Source organism: Sturnus vulgaris, chromosome 3 (genome assembly GCF_052056855.1).
Source record: "Sturnus vulgaris isolate bStuVul1 chromosome 3, bStuVul1.hap1, whole genome shotgun sequence".
Classification (NCBI taxonomy): Eukaryota; Metazoa; Chordata; class Aves; order Passeriformes; family Sturnidae; genus Sturnus; species Sturnus vulgaris.
Genome location: NC_142245.1, coordinates 58,723,286 through 58,741,917, shown reverse-complemented (window position 1 = coordinate 58,741,917; position 18,632 = coordinate 58,723,286). Strand labels below are relative to the sequence as shown.

The following is an 18,632-nucleotide window of genomic DNA, read 5'->3' as shown; positions in this document are numbered from 1 at the left end:
TAAATTGTTCTAATTCAGGTTTAATTTTTTATGGTATACAAGAAAAAAAAGAAAAAATCATTGAAGTGGCCTGTTTTGACATATCTGAGTACCTTTTGCAAATAATTTATACAATTTTAAAATTAAGTTAAACTAATTTGATATTTTGAGAGTTTTCAATGTTGATGAGGTTCCCTTTTCTATCTGTCCATCAGAGTTGTTTTAGTCTAGTCTATCTACTGGCCAATGAAAGATTTACTACTTTTCCTTACTAGTGTAATAGTAACTATTTCCAAGTCTCCCAAAGGCACAGAATGTACAAGGCACGACCTTCCAGACAGAGTTTTATAGACAAGTAACATTGGAAAAAATATCAATGTCTCAGGAAAGGAAAGGAGCCAGTAAACTCTGGAGAATGATCTCATTCTCTAGGGATCTTACTCATATATAACTGAAATTCAGGGAGAGATTGCCCTTCTCTTCAGCAAGTGGCACATTAGCCCAAAACCCAGCACTGCTTGCACAGATGGCAGGCAGCAGGGAGGCACATTTCTCCGCTTTCAAATAGGTTTTTAACACAGAGGGTTTTCAGACAGTTCCAGGTTTTCGAAGCCAAACAGCTACTACACAAAAATGGCCAAGAGGATCCATCCACACAAGTAGTTTAGGGGGCAAAGTTTTTCAATGGGAGCCCCTGAAGAAAGAAAATGAGCATGAGAAATGGGTGAGCATCACATCTCCATAAAAGGAGTGAGATGGATTTCAATACAGTTCAACCACAATTCTCAGTTCTAGCATAGGTGTTCATCACCATCAAAATCTCCAAAACACTTTGCCATTCCCATGCCATTCACATCACAGTGTGAGGGGGCAAAAAAGCACACTGGCATGGAGATGACAGAATGTCACTCATCCTTTTTAACCATGGCAGCAGCATGTAATAACTTCTTTCCAAAAGAAAGTGAAAACTTTTGCTGACCAGGTTGACACTTCTGGTAAACAACCCTTCAGAAAAGGGGTTATAGATCTCAGAAAAAGAAGGCATATCATTTTGGGGGTCCTGGCTTTGATTTGATCAAGTCTTCTCATACAGTTACTGCAATGCATAACATTTGTCAGTAGATAGGGAGGAGATTAAAGAAAAAAAAAAACAAAAACCCAGGACCTTAGAAACTCTACTAACCATGTTATACCATTGTATTATTTTATAAATTCTGCTTGAATTACAAAATTAGAGACATCCATCAAGCTCTTCACCAAACAGAGAAAAAACTAGTAGCTCCAGCACCAAAAGACTTACAGCGTAAAAATCACAAAGTTATCTCTTTGCACCCAATTGTCTCCACTCATTGACAGTAGATGTGCAAGAAACATACCTGTGACTTTTCTTTTAGTTAAAGATGACCTATAGACAGGTTGGCTCCGTCCTGGTGAGCTCCTTGATGGCATCGAAACCACATGAACTGATTCAGAGGCTGTGCATGCAGGGAAAGAACAGAAGGTTTCCTGTAACCTTTTTCATTTAAAAGAAAGAATGGATTTCAGAGCTGTCCCACCACATGCAAGCAGAATCTGAGCTATGGCTCTCCCTGCCACCCTTTCCCTCTGCTGCTAACATGACAAACTTGCACATGGTGTCTCTAATATAGCATCAAGTTCTCCACAATTTCTACACTATTCTCTACATAATATCCTCCCACTGCTAAAATACAGACCACAATTGTAACAAGTATTTTCATTTATAGGAAGAAGGGTTTTTGATAGCTAGGACAGCATGTGATGTGTGCTCACCTAGCAGCCATAGGGGACTACAAAAGTGTGCCAGATAAGCCAGGTGCTATCAGGGAAATTTGACTCACCTAGTTTTCTCACTTCCTGGTTTTGTCGCTCTTGTGGCATCGGAGCATAGCTCATCCTTCGGTTGCTCTCTCCATATCCACGGGGATAACCTTGGGATCTGCCCTGTGGACCTCTGAAGCCTGCTCCATAAGGTGGTTTCCACCGAAAAGGTAACTTGCCATCTGGAGACTGGGCTCGCACTCTCAGAGGTCTTCTTGGCATGTCTTTCTCTTCACAAAATAAGCAAACACACACACAAACCCCATGACAGTTACTAGGAAGCTTGTGACATGTACAGCCATCCACATATGTCTGTTGCAAGCACATCTGTTAAGATCAGAATAAAGGGCATAATTTTACAGCTTTTTAATTTTTTCTGTGAAAGCAAACTGGAGTAACAACAAGCTTTCCAAGAGGAATGTACAATACTCAACAGTGTCTTTTCCCAGGCCCTTCAGACAGACTAGTGCAAGACCTTGCAAGTGAAAACATATTGAAATACAAGAACTCCTGCCAGAAACTGGGGATGTCTTGTAGCTTTCCTGTTTAAATTTTTCCTTTTTTAAAACCCCCTTTCCCTAGTTCAGGCACACCAGTGCATTATATTTTTTTTGAGAAGAGCTAAAGTTCAGTGTAAAATGAAGCACAGAGCAGTTTTACTATTAAAAGCAGGTTCTTTTCTCCTAAACCCATCTCTAAAGCTTCTGCTCCCCAACAGACTCATATCTAAAATGTCTGTTCTGCACATACATCAACCCCTGACTTCCCAAACTCCCATTGTATGATCCCTTGCACACTGTAAAAGGTACCTCAGGCAAGTTGGGTATTTTTTAACATTTGCTGACAAGTTGGCAGCGTTCTTTTAAGAAGTGACACTGATACTGATACAAGGCTTGACAGCTCTTTCAGTGAAAAAAATTTCCTAGTATCCAATCTAAATCTCCTCTTGGGTAACTTGAGACCATTTCCTCTTGTTCTGTCACCTGCAACTTGGGAGAAGAGACTGATTCCCACCACGCTACAACCTCCTTTCAAGCAGTTGTAGAGATTAACAAGGCCTCCCCTGAGACCTTTTCTCCAGGCTGAACACCTCCAGCTCCCACAACATTCCTTTATAAGACCTGTGCTCCAGATCCTTCCAAGCCTTGTTGCCCCTTTCTGGACTTCTTCCAGCACCTCAATCTAGTGAGGGGCCCAAAACTGGACACAGAACCCAAAGTAGTTGAGTATCAGTAGTCCAAGCACAGGGGTATGATTCCTTTGCTGGTCCTGCTGGCCACACTACTTCTCATACATTTTCCTCATGTCCAGCCCAAACCTCCCAAACAGCCACCTGCAGCTGCTGCCCAGTGTTAGTGCCCTACATGTGCCTTGCTCCCACCAACAAGTGACTTTCTTGCAGCCTTCCATCAAGGAGCAGCTGGCTGCTGAGAGATGTTTCCCTGCCCTCCTGTTTGTCCACTGGCCAGCCCCATTCCCTTGGGCTCTCACAGGAGCCCGTGTACCAGTGGTAGCCACCACATCCCCCGGATCTCAACATTTCTCTGGAGCATCTCCTAGCCCTGGCTGAGGGGAGTAACATCTTCTCTCAACCAGCCATGCTCTCCCAGTTGCCTGCAGTTTTCCAGGCTGCAGTGGAAGCACACTATGCTAGTTTTCTCTCAGCAGCCCTGTATGTTCTGGAACACTGCAGCCCAACAGCTCTGCTTCCTCAGTCAAAGCTGCAGCTTTGATCTGCAATTAAAATAGAGAGTTGCAAGGGATGAAAGATACAAAGGTAACCAGCCCAGCCTGAGAGCCATATGGAAAATATTCAATTTAAAACAAATGTGGTTTTAGGCAAAAAGAATTGTATCAACCCTAAGGCTGAATGAAGGGGATCAGCTGAGATTTTAAAACCAGGGCTTTCCAAGGCTTCAGTCACTTTCCTCATGGTAGCACCACACTCTACCACCCACTGTTCCCATTTCATTAGTTAGTTCCAGTTTCTATTTATCATTCCTCATCAGAGTTTGACCAGCAGGAGTCTGAAGGCGCCCAAGATGGAGTTATCAGCAATGGTTAAAATGGCATTGCTGATAACTGCTGATCCATCAAAAACAGCATTTTTGTGTGAAGACTGTGCCTGTCTTTACAAGAAAAAGACTTCTCATTAAAAATGAAGAGCAGCAGCAGGAACTTACCACAGGCCAGGAGCCATCAGTCTGGTCTGGGATAAGGCTGAAGGCCCTGACCTTAGCCACACAGGGGAAGATGAAGCTGGGTTCACACCTCCTTATAGAAGCACCTACCAAGTTACTGTCCCACCAGGTTTAGCTATGCCAAAGGGTTGGCACTTCCCAGTCAGAAGGATATTTCACACTCCTTAACTCCCCAACAGAGCCACTGTCTCCTGCAGTCACAGCCCCTGCACCTCAGCATATCCTTGTCCTGGTCTCCTGCTCTCAGAAAAAAAATCTGAATTTCCACAAGGAGGATAACCCTGGGACTGTAGACAGTGAGCAACAAGAAAAACGCGTTGTATCCTAAAGACCAGAGTTTTGTCCTCCTAGCCAGGCTCATTCATGTTAAAAAAAAATTCCTCAGAACCACCGCCACCAAAAATCACACCAAAAAATTAGGATGGTGCTAAACAAGCTACACTCACTAGAGAAGGAATGGGAGGAGGAAGTAGCAAAACCTATGCATCATTTAAGTCATTCAACTCCCAATGCAGCCCCTTCCTGTGGGGATACTGAGCTCCCAAGGAACAATAGCCTTAAACAGTCTTAAAAGAATTAGCTACCAAGTACTTGACTGAGCTTAAGGTTGAGTCTTCCTCATCTGCCCATTATTTACCCCTGTAAACGTCTCTAAGTATTTTTTCTCTTTTCTTCCAAAACTGGATTAACAGCTTTCTGGACTTCCACTCTTGTCAAACTAAATCAACTGGTAATCATCTTCAGAATTCATCTAAAGAGCTACCTGCAATTACATTAAAATAAAATGTTTTTCTATATTCTGGAAAATGACTAAGTACTCTCTTCAGTCTAGAAATCCAACATTACTTAGAACTGCAGGAATCTGTGTTCACTATCTTGGCCCCAAAAATTCAGGGCTGATTAAAGCCTTGGTATTGACTTTTCGCAGATGAAACGTCCACTAGTATTGCCAAAATTTCTCCATTTGTCAGTACTGTAGGAAAGTATTTTACAAATTACATAAGCCCAAAGCACAAGGTCTAAGCTGAGGGTAAAACACCCTTTGAACAACCACACAAGGAGGCAGCTTGCACTTGCCAAATTATACAAATTCTTCAAGGGTCTCATCAATTATCTAGCAAAGGAAAACATAAAATAGTTCCAGAAGAAAAGGGAAGTACTGACCCCTAGCAATCAATCTATAACTGCAGGGGAAAATATACCAAACAACTCAAACCTATTAAGATACAAGCACAAAAAGTAGTTGAAATTTGAGGTCACAAAAAATCAGGTACTTCAATTTGCCACCACAAGTCTAGGTACAAATTTTTCCTTTTGCCTTCCATAGTCAACAAAAACTTTTCTACACTTTGTGCAACATAACTTCAGGACTGGAAAACTGGACCTATAAAATGTATTCTGCTGCAGAGATGACACATAACTTGGCACAGTCAGTAGACAACATCCATATATTTTATAAACAAATATCAATCTCTCTTTTCACTTCAGGCAGAAGTCTGGGAGACTGAGTACAGTGACCCAGTCATGGCCAAAGTAGCAGCTTGGAGGCAGAAATTGTAGCTGCTAGGAGATAACAAAGTCATCAGAAAAGGCCAAAAATGGTAGCTGGTAAATGAAATCGTGCATGGGCAACTTGACCAAAAATCATCAGAATCTGCACTGCAACAGCAAACTGGTGGGCTTTTTGTGTGTTTTTTTTAGGAGAAGAGTGGTGTTTTTTGTTTTTTATTATTATTTTAAATTAAGTCCTAAGCATCAAATGAGACTTACTGATTCTGAACCCTGTACTTGAGACTACTGCTGCTTTACCAGACAAAAAGGTACTGAACTGCTCAGGTCATTTATTCTTCTCAGAAGGTAGATTCCTGTCTTAAGAAGTCCTTAACTGCTCCCTAAGCTCAACCAATTATCCTCTGAGGTAAGAACCTTGCACCACTGACAATCTGCAATCCAATTTCAGAGATGAGCTGCTCAGTTTACAGACACTCTGCACTTTTCCACTCAAAACCACCACCAGGACTAGAAAAGTACCTCAGCCAGATGCAGTTCCTAGATCTCTGAGCTATTTCTTTGAGAAACACTCTGTATATTATGCATTTCCATAAACAGCCAAGCCCTACCTCCATGAAGAGGTTAGCTGTACTTGTAGCAAAAAATGATAGTTAATCAATGAACAGGAAAAAAGGAGACACTATACTTTAATTATTTGGCTGGCAATTCTAAATTTAATTCCATTTGTGAGGAAAGGCTTTTTGTAAAACATTCATACTCATAAAACCTATTGTATTGTCCACTCCTAAATGCAACTGCTTGAGTTGCACTTAAACACTCAAATTCAGGACACACATAGCAAACACATCCTAAGGCAACTCTACAGATGCCCTTTTTGGGCAGCTTGTGAAAACAAGACAGGATTCTGCCCTGGGGTGCAGAAAGACTGAGGAATGCCAGCCCTGCAGAAAGCACCAGGGAAGTCAGAGTGTAGAGCCCCAAACTCATGTGGCAACACTCATGTGCTGGCTGTATCATGGCCAGACCTTCACCAGAAAAAAATGTTTATTATTTTCAAAAATACTTTGCAATGTGATCACTTCTTTCTTCTTCATGCCCCATGAGGTGCTGTTTTCCACATGGTGCTTTACCATCTTCCAGTAGGAAAATAATTTTGTATATTGGCTTTAAGGGTTGGGGCAATTCAGATACACCATCTTGTTTTTTCACTCGATTTGAAATAGATTATGAAACAGTGTTTTTGACAACGTGAAAGCAGAGCTTTTCCAGCAAAGCAGGCATGTAAGCTAATTTGTGCAACTTAAGGCCTTCAACCTTTGTTGATTATTTGTGAACAGAAAAATAAAAAAGTCATTTTACCATAACTAAAAAGCACAGGGTAAAGAAAACATCTCACATTTTTCATCCAGCAATCCACACAGGGGTGTGGCTGCTCTCCTCCTCACCTTCACATACTCTGACTGTTACCTGTCACCATACAGCTATCCCCAAACCACATCAGCAGAAAAGAAAAGAAGAAAGAGGACAAACACAACATCACAGAAGAATAGTTGTTTTCCACCCAAAAATTAATGTCCCATGTGACTTTGGCTAAGTGTTACTGGATTTTTTTAAATTGATGGTTTGACCCAAGCTCAGTTAAGAAAATGTGAGCAATTCCACCAGCTTCAATGAGGGCTGGATTGGGGCCATCCCAAGAAGAGTTCAGTCTGCAAAGATATTTCCTGCAGTGGGTGAGCCAGCTCAAACAGTGCTGATGTGGCCCTCCGAACTGCAATGTGCTGACTGCTCCAAACGCACAAGACTCTGGGCTCAGTGATTTCCCTCAGACCTGCCCTGGCACAGAGCAGAACACGAGCTCTAGCAGGGATCTTCAGACTACTGCAGCACTTAACACGTGTAAGAGCCTAAGTATATGACCAGAGAAAGGAGGACTGAAATGGAAAAACAAATTCACCCTGAGGCTTACTGGGTCAGTAGGCTCCCTAGCATTTTAAAAGGCACTGTTAAACTTTTCCCTGATCAACTCTTGTGATGCCATTAATTTATACACTCAACATCAGATCTCCTCCTGGAAATAAGTTAATCAGTTAAAGCAGTAGAGGCAAGCAACAGAAAAATCCTTTGTTTCTTGCAGAAAAAAAAAAAAAAAGTTTAGCACATTTCCACACACTTCTGCTTGGCGCAGAAAGCAGGGACTGGAACGCTTTAGCTCCTGCAAAGCACAATGGAATCTGTGCCATAATTCATTGGGCTCTGGTCAGGAGTTTTGGGCAGAGGACCAGTATCCAAGAGTAATGTCTGATTTAAGGACAGCCATTCATTATACATCTGTAGAGGAGTTACCTGGCATCCGGAGGACATTCTTTAAATTGACAGTGTCAACAGAAGTTTCCAGTGCTCCCTTTGAAGAGCCCTCTGAATGCTAAGCACAGTGGACCAGGGCATTTTTCAAACTCAGGAATGTAACTCTACACGATTAACACGTGTATTACGACTTAGGAAAAACCAACAGTGAATTACTGAGGGCTTCACATTCTCCCATTGACATCAATGCACAGGCTTCCTTCTGCATCAGTGACCTTTGAAGGGAGCCCACTGAGGCTGGGCTATGTCTGTCTCACACCCACTGGCTTTGGATGCCTCACATCTGGGCTTCTCCAGTGATCCAACCACTGTGCAAAGGTTGCCTGGAACCTCACAAAGGCTGTCAGAGCACACTGCAGCCATGGCCCTGGTCTGCAAGTTCCCATCCAGGGTGTTGTCCAACACCTGCCCGTTCAATGAGTTGGACAAAAGGCAGTAGTGGAGTGACAACAGCTTTGGGGGTTCGTTGATGGGGCAGAGCAGGTGAAACTGGCTGGCAAAGGCACAGGGCTGCCCTCAACACTACTGGCTTCACCCACAGGCTGGGCTGGGCAAGGCAACTCCTTTTCATTAGCTTGTTGGGCTATAACTGTCTGTCTGCTCTCCCTGAAGACTGTACCCTTGGTATCTTGCCCTAATCATGATGTTGCTCATTACATCTGCTAGTGTATTTATACAGCCAAAACCTCTAAACTGCAAGGCAGCCTCAGTGACCATACTGCTCACCAGGCAGGTATGGGCACTGCAGAGAACTCCAGCATCAAAGCAAGCTGCAAGCACATGTGAGGTATGGACAACAGGTATGTGACTGTGCACATTCCTTGGCAGGACATCCTTCTGCTTTCAGTCACCACAAGGACAGAGCTGCCTTCTGACCCTGCTGCCTTGTAGGTGTCACTGCTTGAACAGGCATTGCAGGTGATGGAAAAGCATCATTTGTATCAGTGCAACCATCCATAGCATATACCTGGGCAAGGGTTTGTCAGCTGAGACTTCCAGAGAAAAGTAACAAAGGTACCACATAGGGAAATGCAGGGATGGATTAAGGCCCACCTGTGGTTCCCTCTAAAATGACAACTACAAAGGCATGGATAGTGTCTCCAGACAGCATGACAAAGGGGTAAAATCATGACAGTTGCCAAGGGAGAACTGAGAAACAGTAAGCTGTGCTTTGCAGAATGCATTAACCAAGCAACAAAAACTTATGGAAACAGTTCCTCCAACTGGGCCCAGAGCTGCAACAGCAAAAGCCATCCATTCTGAGCCATACAGCTCCCAGCACACCACTGTTATAATTTTAAAACTTTCATTTTCCATCTTTCTCTTTCCACATTCTTCTCAAGAGATGCCATGGACAGCTATGCCTTAAGAACAGCTCCCTTGCTTTATTTTACATAGCTGTGCCACTACAACATACATTTTTCACTTATAATTGTCACTTGGAGACTGACATTAATCTCATGAGCACTTAAAAATATCCCTCACCACATGCATTTGAGTTCTTTGATTCAAGATTACATTCAAAGCCCTTCACTGCTCTCACACCTTAAACCTTCATGGCTCCCAGCTTGGTAGCACACTTCATCTCCAACTTATTTTGAAACCTACTCCTTCTCCAGAGGTAGAGGCATCAAGTCATTGCTCCTTTAGGTCCAATGAGAGGATAGAAACCCCTAACAGTCCAGAAGAACGGAGCAGGTGGTTTTCAAGCTCTCCTGGCTGCACAGCTCTGGCCCTGGGGCTCCGTGTTGCTACCCACACTAATGTGCATGGCCTGGGCTCCAAAACATATGGTTTACATCAGGCCACTGTTTCAGTTCCTGGAGAAATACAGCCCACTGCTCAACTCAGCAGCCACTTCTGGGAGAGCAAAACATGAAACCTATTCCAGCAGCAGGCCTCCTGAAAGCTTCCAAACATCAGGCAGTGAGACGGATATGGATGGATGTAGCATATTCTGTAAATCAGGCACAGTATGTAGGGGTATGACCCTTCTAAAATAAAATCCTCAATCGCTAATATAAAAGGGAGCAGCATGCATGAAGAATGTGCTTTGTATGTCATAAAAACTTTAATTATTCCCAATTCCCTAATAAGTAAAACACGGAAAAAGTTGAATATTTGGCAGACCCATTTCGGAAGTATTTTTAAAACCAGCTACTCCAAAACCAGCACTGAAAGGTGGCTTTTAAATCTGTCACTCAAACTATCCCTTCGTCTAGATACATTTCCTCCACCTGGCTGTCTAACACTAGCTCACATTGATATTGGTCTATTCTTCTTTGGGATTCTTGTCAATGAATCTTTCAAGGTCCTGATAATATTAGCTTGCTTACATTTGAAGTCTTAGAAGTTCTTCATCTGGTGAAAATAATTTTGTTTCTGGTGGACTGTTCTCTTTTACATGGCTTATCCGTATCAGCCAGACATACTGCCAAAATGACTGACAACATAAGGATTTTTCTTCCTATGCAGGACAGAGTCATAATTCTGACTCCAGTTGTTCCTTGAGAGTCCAGAAAGCAGTCAGAGGATTAGGTGGTATCATCAGCAGAACTAGGCTTACAGCCTTTAAGTTTTTGATAACAAATAAAAATCAGATCTATAATATTTGACTAAGTTTCAAATGCTAAAACAATGCTTTCAATCTTTGTTTACAGGCTTCAAGTCTAACCTTTTCTAAACTTAAAAATGGAAGACTGTAAGGAGGGACTGGATGCCTGTGGTACTCCAGTTTGACCCAAAGGTCCCTGGCTTCAGTGGAAACCTCTGCTTTATCAGGCCTGTCACTGGAAATTTTATTTGCAAGAAGGGGGACTCACTGATTTTACAGAAAAACAAGTTTATAGCAAAGCTCACCTATTTCTTTTACATCAGCAAGGAGGAATAGCTTGAGGTGTCAATGGATCTGATGAAGCCATTGATCCCAAATGATTCCATATACACCCCTTCAACTCCTCATCTACAGGATAAAGGCAATATTAGTGCTTCTCCTCTGAAATGCACCTGAAGTTTCCCAGTGCTGATGCCACACTGCCTCATGAGACTCCTGGCTGTCTCAACTAGCAGCTTCTGTGACACTCAAATTCTTCCTAGTGTGCATGAAACCTGTATTTCATGGCTTCACTGGGCATTCGATTATAGAAATGGCACAAATATCAACTTACAACATCTTAACCCCTGAGATAAATCAGAGCCTGAGGCTGCTTTAAATGGTGCAGTCTGAATTTAATCTGACTGCAATTACAAACATGACAAAAGCACAGGATAAAGTTAGAACTGAGCTTGTTTTTCTCTAGATAATCCTTGTACAGACTGTCCTCTAGCCCTAGTCAGAAGTTCAGTGATTGGAAGGAAACCTACTTGAGAAAATTAGAACATGAACCCACCACACCAAGCAACTCATGCCATGGCAAGACATTGTCAGAAATAAAACTCCTCCTTTAAAATCTGTGTATTTCCACCCCATATTCATGACTGTAGTCACCACATTGTTTTCACCTACACTTTGTTCTTGTTTTCATATTTGTGTTCTTTATCTACTACAAACTGTGGCAACTTCTTTGTTTCTAACAAACTAAGATGAAGCACACACACTACATCAAAACCATGTCAGGAAAATTAAGAGCAAACATAACATTGCCACAAAGCTAACAGACCTACAATTTTGGTTAGTTTCTTCTTTAAAACTGGGGACACCTAACTCATACTACTTTTTAGTGTGTATTTTTGTTGTCAAAGAAGGAATTGAAAACACACTGTCCATTTAAGAGACGTAGACAGCACAGAAGAGAAGCCCACAACACGATCCTGAATACTTGGAAGCCACATCTTCCCTTGGACATCCCTGACTTCCACCTGCACACATGCACCATCCTCACAGACTGGAGGTGGGTCCTGGATGTTTGAGTTACTGCACTGCAGCTCACTCACATTTACTGTCACCTCCATGCAGGCTGGAAAATGAGACAGCTTATTTCCCTTTAGCTGGACCTCAAAGGATGCCCACAGGTGAGGTAGTAAAAAAAGAGAGAGTATTGTTTCTAGGCTGTCAGGCATCCCCTCCACCACTGCTCCCTCTCCCTGTGCCCACAGCCTGAGGTGGCTTTGAAGTGGGTTGGCAGGGGACACAAGTCAGAGCCAGACCATGTGCTTCTGTGAGCCAACCTCTGTCCTGCTCCCCACAGCTATGACCATAGATCTCCAGTAAGGAAAACACCTATTAAAATTGCACTGCTCATTAGGAGGCTAGCTTAAGCATGGCAGCATCTTTATGCTGTGCACCTGCATCATTTCTTATGAAACCAAAGCTTCACTCCATTGCTCTCCTTTCACATCTGTGCAATCTCATTAAAACCAGTGGCATGTTATAGAAGCACTCAAGTGAAGAATGAGGCCCTGCTCATTCAGAGGCTGAAGAAAACATTGTATGTAATTATCTTGATGGAAGATATGGACTAGGCTTATGGGAAGTCACAGCAGGAAGCACAGTTCTCTTTCTGCTTTCACTCCAATCTCATCAGGCAGTGGTTACCAACATCCATAAAGCACAAAGCTTCACATGCTTTGTTTGTATTATTAACTTTATCAGAGAATTGTATTTTTAATTAAATATTTCTATCCAAACACCCAGTTTCCTTCCAAATTTCTCTCAGCTGTTGTTGCTGGGATGTTTCATGGCCCAGCCTCAAAGTGGGAGATAAATGGTAGCCTATAGCCTAGTCTATATTGGTTTGTGACAGGCTGTGGGAGCAAAGTGACAACTCTCAGTCACCTTCACATCCCCTGAAAAACTTGTTAATCTCAGCCACTTTAACACTCAGCAAATGGATTACATCAGTCATTTGTGGACACAGCAACAAGCATTAACTAAGCCATAACTAGTAAAAAAACCCTAATGGCTTCAACTGTTATTCAGAAATCTAGGATTTTGAAAATTTTAGAAAACTGATTTCCACTTATTTAAAAAAAAAGAAAAGGAAAAATATGATCAGTAAGATACTTCTGAAATGAAGACTGGGTTTGAATCCAAAGCATTGGCAATCTGGATGCTGTGACTCTGCTTTTAGTTCATTTCTTTATGAATATCACAGACTTCACCAAATCATCCCCAAGCATCCTACTTACATTTGGGGTGGTTGGTTTGCACCTCTCTCCAAAACCACCTCAATATAGATAAATTTGCTCCCTTACCCAGTGAAATAGCACAGATTTTTTAATCTACTGGAGATTCATATGTTTATGTAAAGTCTTTCCATTCCATCTCTAGTTGAAGTGCATGTTCAACTTTCCATCCGAAACTGCCAAAAATGCCTCAGACTCACAAAGTCAGAGAGTAGGAATTCAAGCTTCATCATGCATTGAAGGAAAATAAAATTTAAAACTGTCCGTTTTTATTTCACATTTCAAAGCCTTTTATAAATCAGAAAAGTTAGTTTCCCAAGGTGCAGTTTTACTAAGAACAAAACTCAGGCTCAACATTAGTCTCTGCTCTTTCATTAGCAGCTCTCAGAGATTACGTTTCTTTACAGAGACTGGAAAACATAAATCTTAAAATAACATAGCCCTTTCTGTTTCTTCTTAATGGAAATGCAAATAAAAACCACTAAAATATTATTCATCTATCTCTAATATAGAGTGGCTCAAAATTCATTTCTTGATGTAATACCCTCTCTGATTCTTCTACCTAACTTTATTCCACATTATTTATTGCAAAAGTTCTTTCAAAAAGCACACATGTAGCTTGTACCCTAAAAGGGAAGCTGGTGGTGCACCCTCCAAGGCTCCCAAAGTGCAAAACTCATAGATCCTAGATAAAGTGCATGCCAGGGAAATGGAGAGAATACTATGACTGCTATTCTTAGGAGCTCTGTATTGAGTTGGGCTCAGACAGGCACAGATCTTCATTACTGATAAATTGCTTTCTTATTTAATTTATTTTCCAAAGAGCAACTTTCTGCAGTCATATTCAAAGCAATGTCTTCATGCAAAGCCCTGGGCTGTTTCACACATTAAAAGCAGTTCTATCATAGCTGAGCAGACACAACTGGGACACAGGGCAGCAGCCACTTGGATTCACCTCATCATGGTTTGTCAAGAACTGGGACAGCTGGCAAACATTTTATCCAATTAATAACCTTGAAAAGCATCTCAACATATAAAAAAGATGCAGTCACAGTTGTGCAAGTTTGTAAAAGAGAATTCATGCCATCTTCCTTGGGTTAGTCCAGAGATATCTAGAACTGAAAATACACCTATCTTCATTGGTTTGGTCTCCAGTGTTGAGGTTCAAGACTTGCAGCTTCTCCCCACAGATATATCCCTGAATGTACAGCAAGAGGAGCCTCTGGGGAAGAAAATCAATCCTTTCTGTTAACAAAGCCTCTGCAAAAATCAGGAGACCAAATCTCAGGAAGGACTTCCAGAGTCTTCAACATGCCATAGATAGCAGCCTGCTAGAGTTATGTACCAATGTACCCGGACTCCTATTTTATGCTATTCGTGTTTGGTGTTTGAACACCCAAAGTGTTTGGAAGATTTGGAAGGAAGGATGCAGTGGAAGGGTGTATGGATGCAGAACACACTCTGACTGCTGCTAGGTGATCTGTGACACCAAGCTGGCAATGGTGCAGTTCAGAGGAATGAAGCTTTCTAATACCAAAGCACCCACCCAGCACTGCCTGCTTTGTTTGTGAGCTCTGACCCACCCATCACCAATGTTGGTGACCTATAATTATGTGGTGATGAACAATAATTCCCCCTCTCTTCAAACCTGAGCTTTTGATGAAAATCAACCCTTACTTCTGTGGCAGTGGTACCCTCTACTGTCACAGGGCTTATACCAGATCTGCATGGCAAGGACAGGTTACCCAAGAGAGCTATGGGCAGCCTGGATCTGGGTGTTCTGTGTGGCCAGTGCCAGGGAAGCAGCCCTGTAGCAACAGCAGAGACAAGGTCCAAGCTTGGATCCCTCAAACCAAGGCTGGCTGCTAAGAGCAAGGCAAGGAAATTTGCACTATTTTACAAGTAGCTTAAGCAACTCGCTACCGTTTTGTGGGTTGGCCATCTGCTACCATTCAGTAGCACAAACATTTTGCTGAAGCTGCAAAGCTTCCTGAAACACAGTGATTTCCTTCCATACAAAAGGGCCCCAAATTACTCAAAAGCTTCCTGAAACACATTTTGAAGTTTCACTATTTGCCTTCTCAGTTTTTATAGGGACTACTTGCAAGAATAACAAAAGTTTGAAGGTTTTAAAAATATATATTTATACAGCACAAGCAGAGAAAAAAATATATTTGCAAATGTTCAACTGCTGAAAAAGCCAATGGTTCATTTCATATTGCCAAAAATCTTGCAAACTCTATGTCTAATTTCATGAGGCTCTTATATTTGGATTCATAGGATCTGTTTCTGCCGCCCATACTACAATTACTAGCAGCTTGTTCTGTAAGGGTCCAGTCCTAAGAAAACTCTTGCTTCTCCCAGAGGAAAGCAACAGGTAGAATGGTAGGCATGTGCTGGAAATAATTCCCCCTGTCTTCAAACACACCACCCAGTTTCAGAAACATCCATACTAACTCATCAGATACTCTGATGCTTGCACCCACCAGACCCTGAGGTCCATCAGTAATCTGAGCTCTCACTTCAGCTCTCTCCACTGGGCTGAATCCTTCCTCTCCCCTGCTGGTGTTAGGAAAAAAAAACTTGTTTTTTCTTCCTTCTCCCTCTCCTCTGTTGACACACACATGAGTGGTTCCTTCCCTCCACTCCCACTGGGAGTGTGGACACCATCCTCTCGCAGACACATTCCCACAGCTGTGCCCACACCACCCTGCCTGACTACCCTGTGCTAGCATAACATGGGACAGCTGGCTTGACACCACCACAAGGAAAGACTTAAGCCAGTTCAAAGCCATTTCTCTATTAATTTCACTTAAGTAGTGGTTTGAAATCAGTTTCCATCCCTCCAAGGTTTCACACTCATTCCCATTCCCACGTCACATCATCAGCTGCAGGTTTCCAGCCCAACCTGCATGATGAGATACCAAACACAACCAGAATCCCACAATGTCTCATACCACTAATCATCCCTCCCTGAGGGTAATTTAAACAGCTGTTTTTGCAGAGGAAAGAAAGAAAGTGTGTTTGCAGAGGTGTCTGACCCTCAGCAATCAGCATTTCCAAGGGGCATGGCACATCCTGCACTGGGGGTTGACCTGCTGGGCAGATGAGGAGCACATATGGTCTGAGACATCTTGTGGCAATAAATTTGTGCTCAGCGACTGAAACCCAGCAGCTCTGACCTGACTGGGAAGAGCTTTCATGAAAATATGTACAGTGCCCACTGGGCATTCAGTCCCCTGACTCCCATTTAAACATGTAGTCAGGCTCTTGGAGGACTGGCTTGACTTAGAGTAGCCATTAAGAGTGAAGAAAAGGAACTCTGTGCCCTGGCAGAGGAATCATCCCATTGCAAACAAAGTAATACATCACTGTACACATCTAACATGGAAATTTGGCCTGCTAATATTGCTGTTTAAGGTTTAGACTTTCTAGGTTTTCAATACTGTTGCTGTGCTATCACAGAAGAGTGCTTTTCTGGTTAATTTGATTTTCTTACGGCTTTGTTTCTTCGCAAAGACAGTAATTTTCCTTCTGCATACATTTAGCTTTGGGCAATTGGGCAATTCACAAGACATCAGTCATTACTTCTTGTTTGGAAAACTTCAAGTAGAAGAGAATAGGGCCTTAGCTTGGGCAGTTCTTCAGCACTGCAGCATGGAAAAAGCATTCAACACATTTTTAAGCCAAAGCCAGTGGAGCTTGGAAAGGTGAGATGTCATTTTCAAAGTTTGTTGTAGACTTTTGAATGAAACCAGGCCTTGTGATCCCCAACCCACCTCCCCATTAACGCAGCCTTAGACACTTATCAAATACACATATTAAAAATACATGCAACCTGAAATCAGCCTGAAGTCTCAGACCAGTAAAGCCAAATGGAGCATTTCCATCACTGCCATTCGGTTTTAAATTGTTACTAGCACCTCTGCTTTGGGAGAACTGAAACATCAACCCAAAGGCACAGCTGGGACAGAGGCTGACACGAAGCTCAGCTGATGCAAGGCTGCAAACACATAACCCAGAGCACCCACTCCTGCCAAGTGCAGCAAGCCCTCACTGCTGCAGCCTCTTGGAGCAGGAGCTGAGGACCATCTGCAATGCATCCTGTGCTAAAGAGCACACAATTATGCCACCAAGCTCGGCATGGCTTCAAAAGGTGATGAAAGGGAAAGACATGCAGACTATGTGAAAGTGCAGCTCAGTTACTTATGCAGGGACAGATTCCGATGCTGTTAGATACTTCCATGGGGCTGCCACATGAAGCAAGATGCTACCCAGCAGGAGTTACAGCACCTAAATCCAGCTCCCCATCTATCTGGCTACAGCCTGTGTCCTGCAGAGCTCTCAGATGTGCCCCAACACGTGCCCCTCTCAGCAGCAAAGGCAAAATTAAACACTGTCTTCCTGGGGTGAAAACATGAAGCCTGGCTACTTCTCAGGCTGTGGGATGGGTCCTAGGGTTGGGAACTGGGTGCTGCTCCCACACTCCCCTCCCTCAGCAGCAGGAGCATCCAGGGCCTCTGAGAGGGCTGGCCAGGCAGGTGGCAGGGCCTGGGCTGGTCTCTGGGTACCACAAGATTCCAGTCATGGTAGCATGTTTTGCCAGTTTTGCTGTTTTCCATTGCAGAAATTTTAAAGCACACTCCGTAGTTTTTCCCCGATGCCAGCTAAACCCTTCTGTACAGCCTTCCAAGGACACCACTCTGAAAGAAGGGATTAAGCACTTCATAACAGAATACCAAAACAAATTACACTGGCCATTCAATTTCTCTTATTTCTGTCTTCTTTTTTTTTTTTTTTTTTACGGACATGGAAACACTAACATTCCAGCTTCAGCAGTCCTGCACTTTTTCCCAAAAATAAGTTTCAGCCAAAATATTGCAGTCAACTCTACAGTAAACATGACAAATAACCATTTGAAGAGTATTTATTTTACAAGAAATGTATATATTAAGAACAACCAACTCCTCCAATGGAAAAATAATCAGTTTAGCTCAGGAAGAATACAACAGTCGGAAAGATTTGCTGGAACCAGGACCATTGCAGGATGCCCAAGAGGACTTAATAACTATGTAATAGTGGAATAGCTGCACTGGAACTGTGAAATATGAACACAGTCCACAGTCCTCAAAGAGTAATTTACTCTGTTTAATGAAGAACTGATTTCATGACTCAGTTACTCACTGAAGAGGGATGATTTAAAATGCACACTTCTCCAGACCACTTTTTAATGTGTACATAGTTAAATTTGGATGTACATTTTATATGCTCTTCCAGGATGAGGAGAAGCTTGGACTGCCTTCCTTACCACTGGATTTCAGTATTACATTTGATGTAACTAACAATTTCTCTTTGTTTAGGAAAAGCTCTCTATTTAGAGCACACAATTTCTACATGTCTTGGGTCTTTCTTCCACTTTTCCTTGCTTCTCCACTCCTTAAGACTATTTGCTTTAAATACAGACCTGCCACATGCAAGCATGCCAAAATGGAGATACATGCCGGCTGATTTCAGAGGCACTGAAATGTGTGTCTCTGCCCTCCCCACAGCTCAGAGATGTGTCACAGCCAGGGTACACAACCCAACCTGGCACGTGGGAAAAGCTGCTCT

The 18,632-nt window shown here is 42.6% G+C and overlaps 1 protein-coding gene across 1 annotated transcript in view; it reads right to left on the bottom strand.

Moving 5' to 3' along the window:
- Positions 1-18,632, bottom strand: part of FNDC1 (fibronectin type III domain containing 1) — a 60,819-nt gene that overhangs the window by 36,801 nt on the left and 5,386 nt on the right. Inside the window, exons 2-3 of the mRNA XM_014874274.2 lie at positions 1,839-2,048; positions 1,356-1,454 (exon numbers count right to left, since the gene is read on the bottom strand). Coding sequence (XP_014729760.2) covers positions 1,356-1,454; positions 1,839-2,048 — 309 coding nt within the window. The remainder of the gene's footprint in view (positions 1-1,355; positions 1,455-1,838; positions 2,049-18,632) is intronic.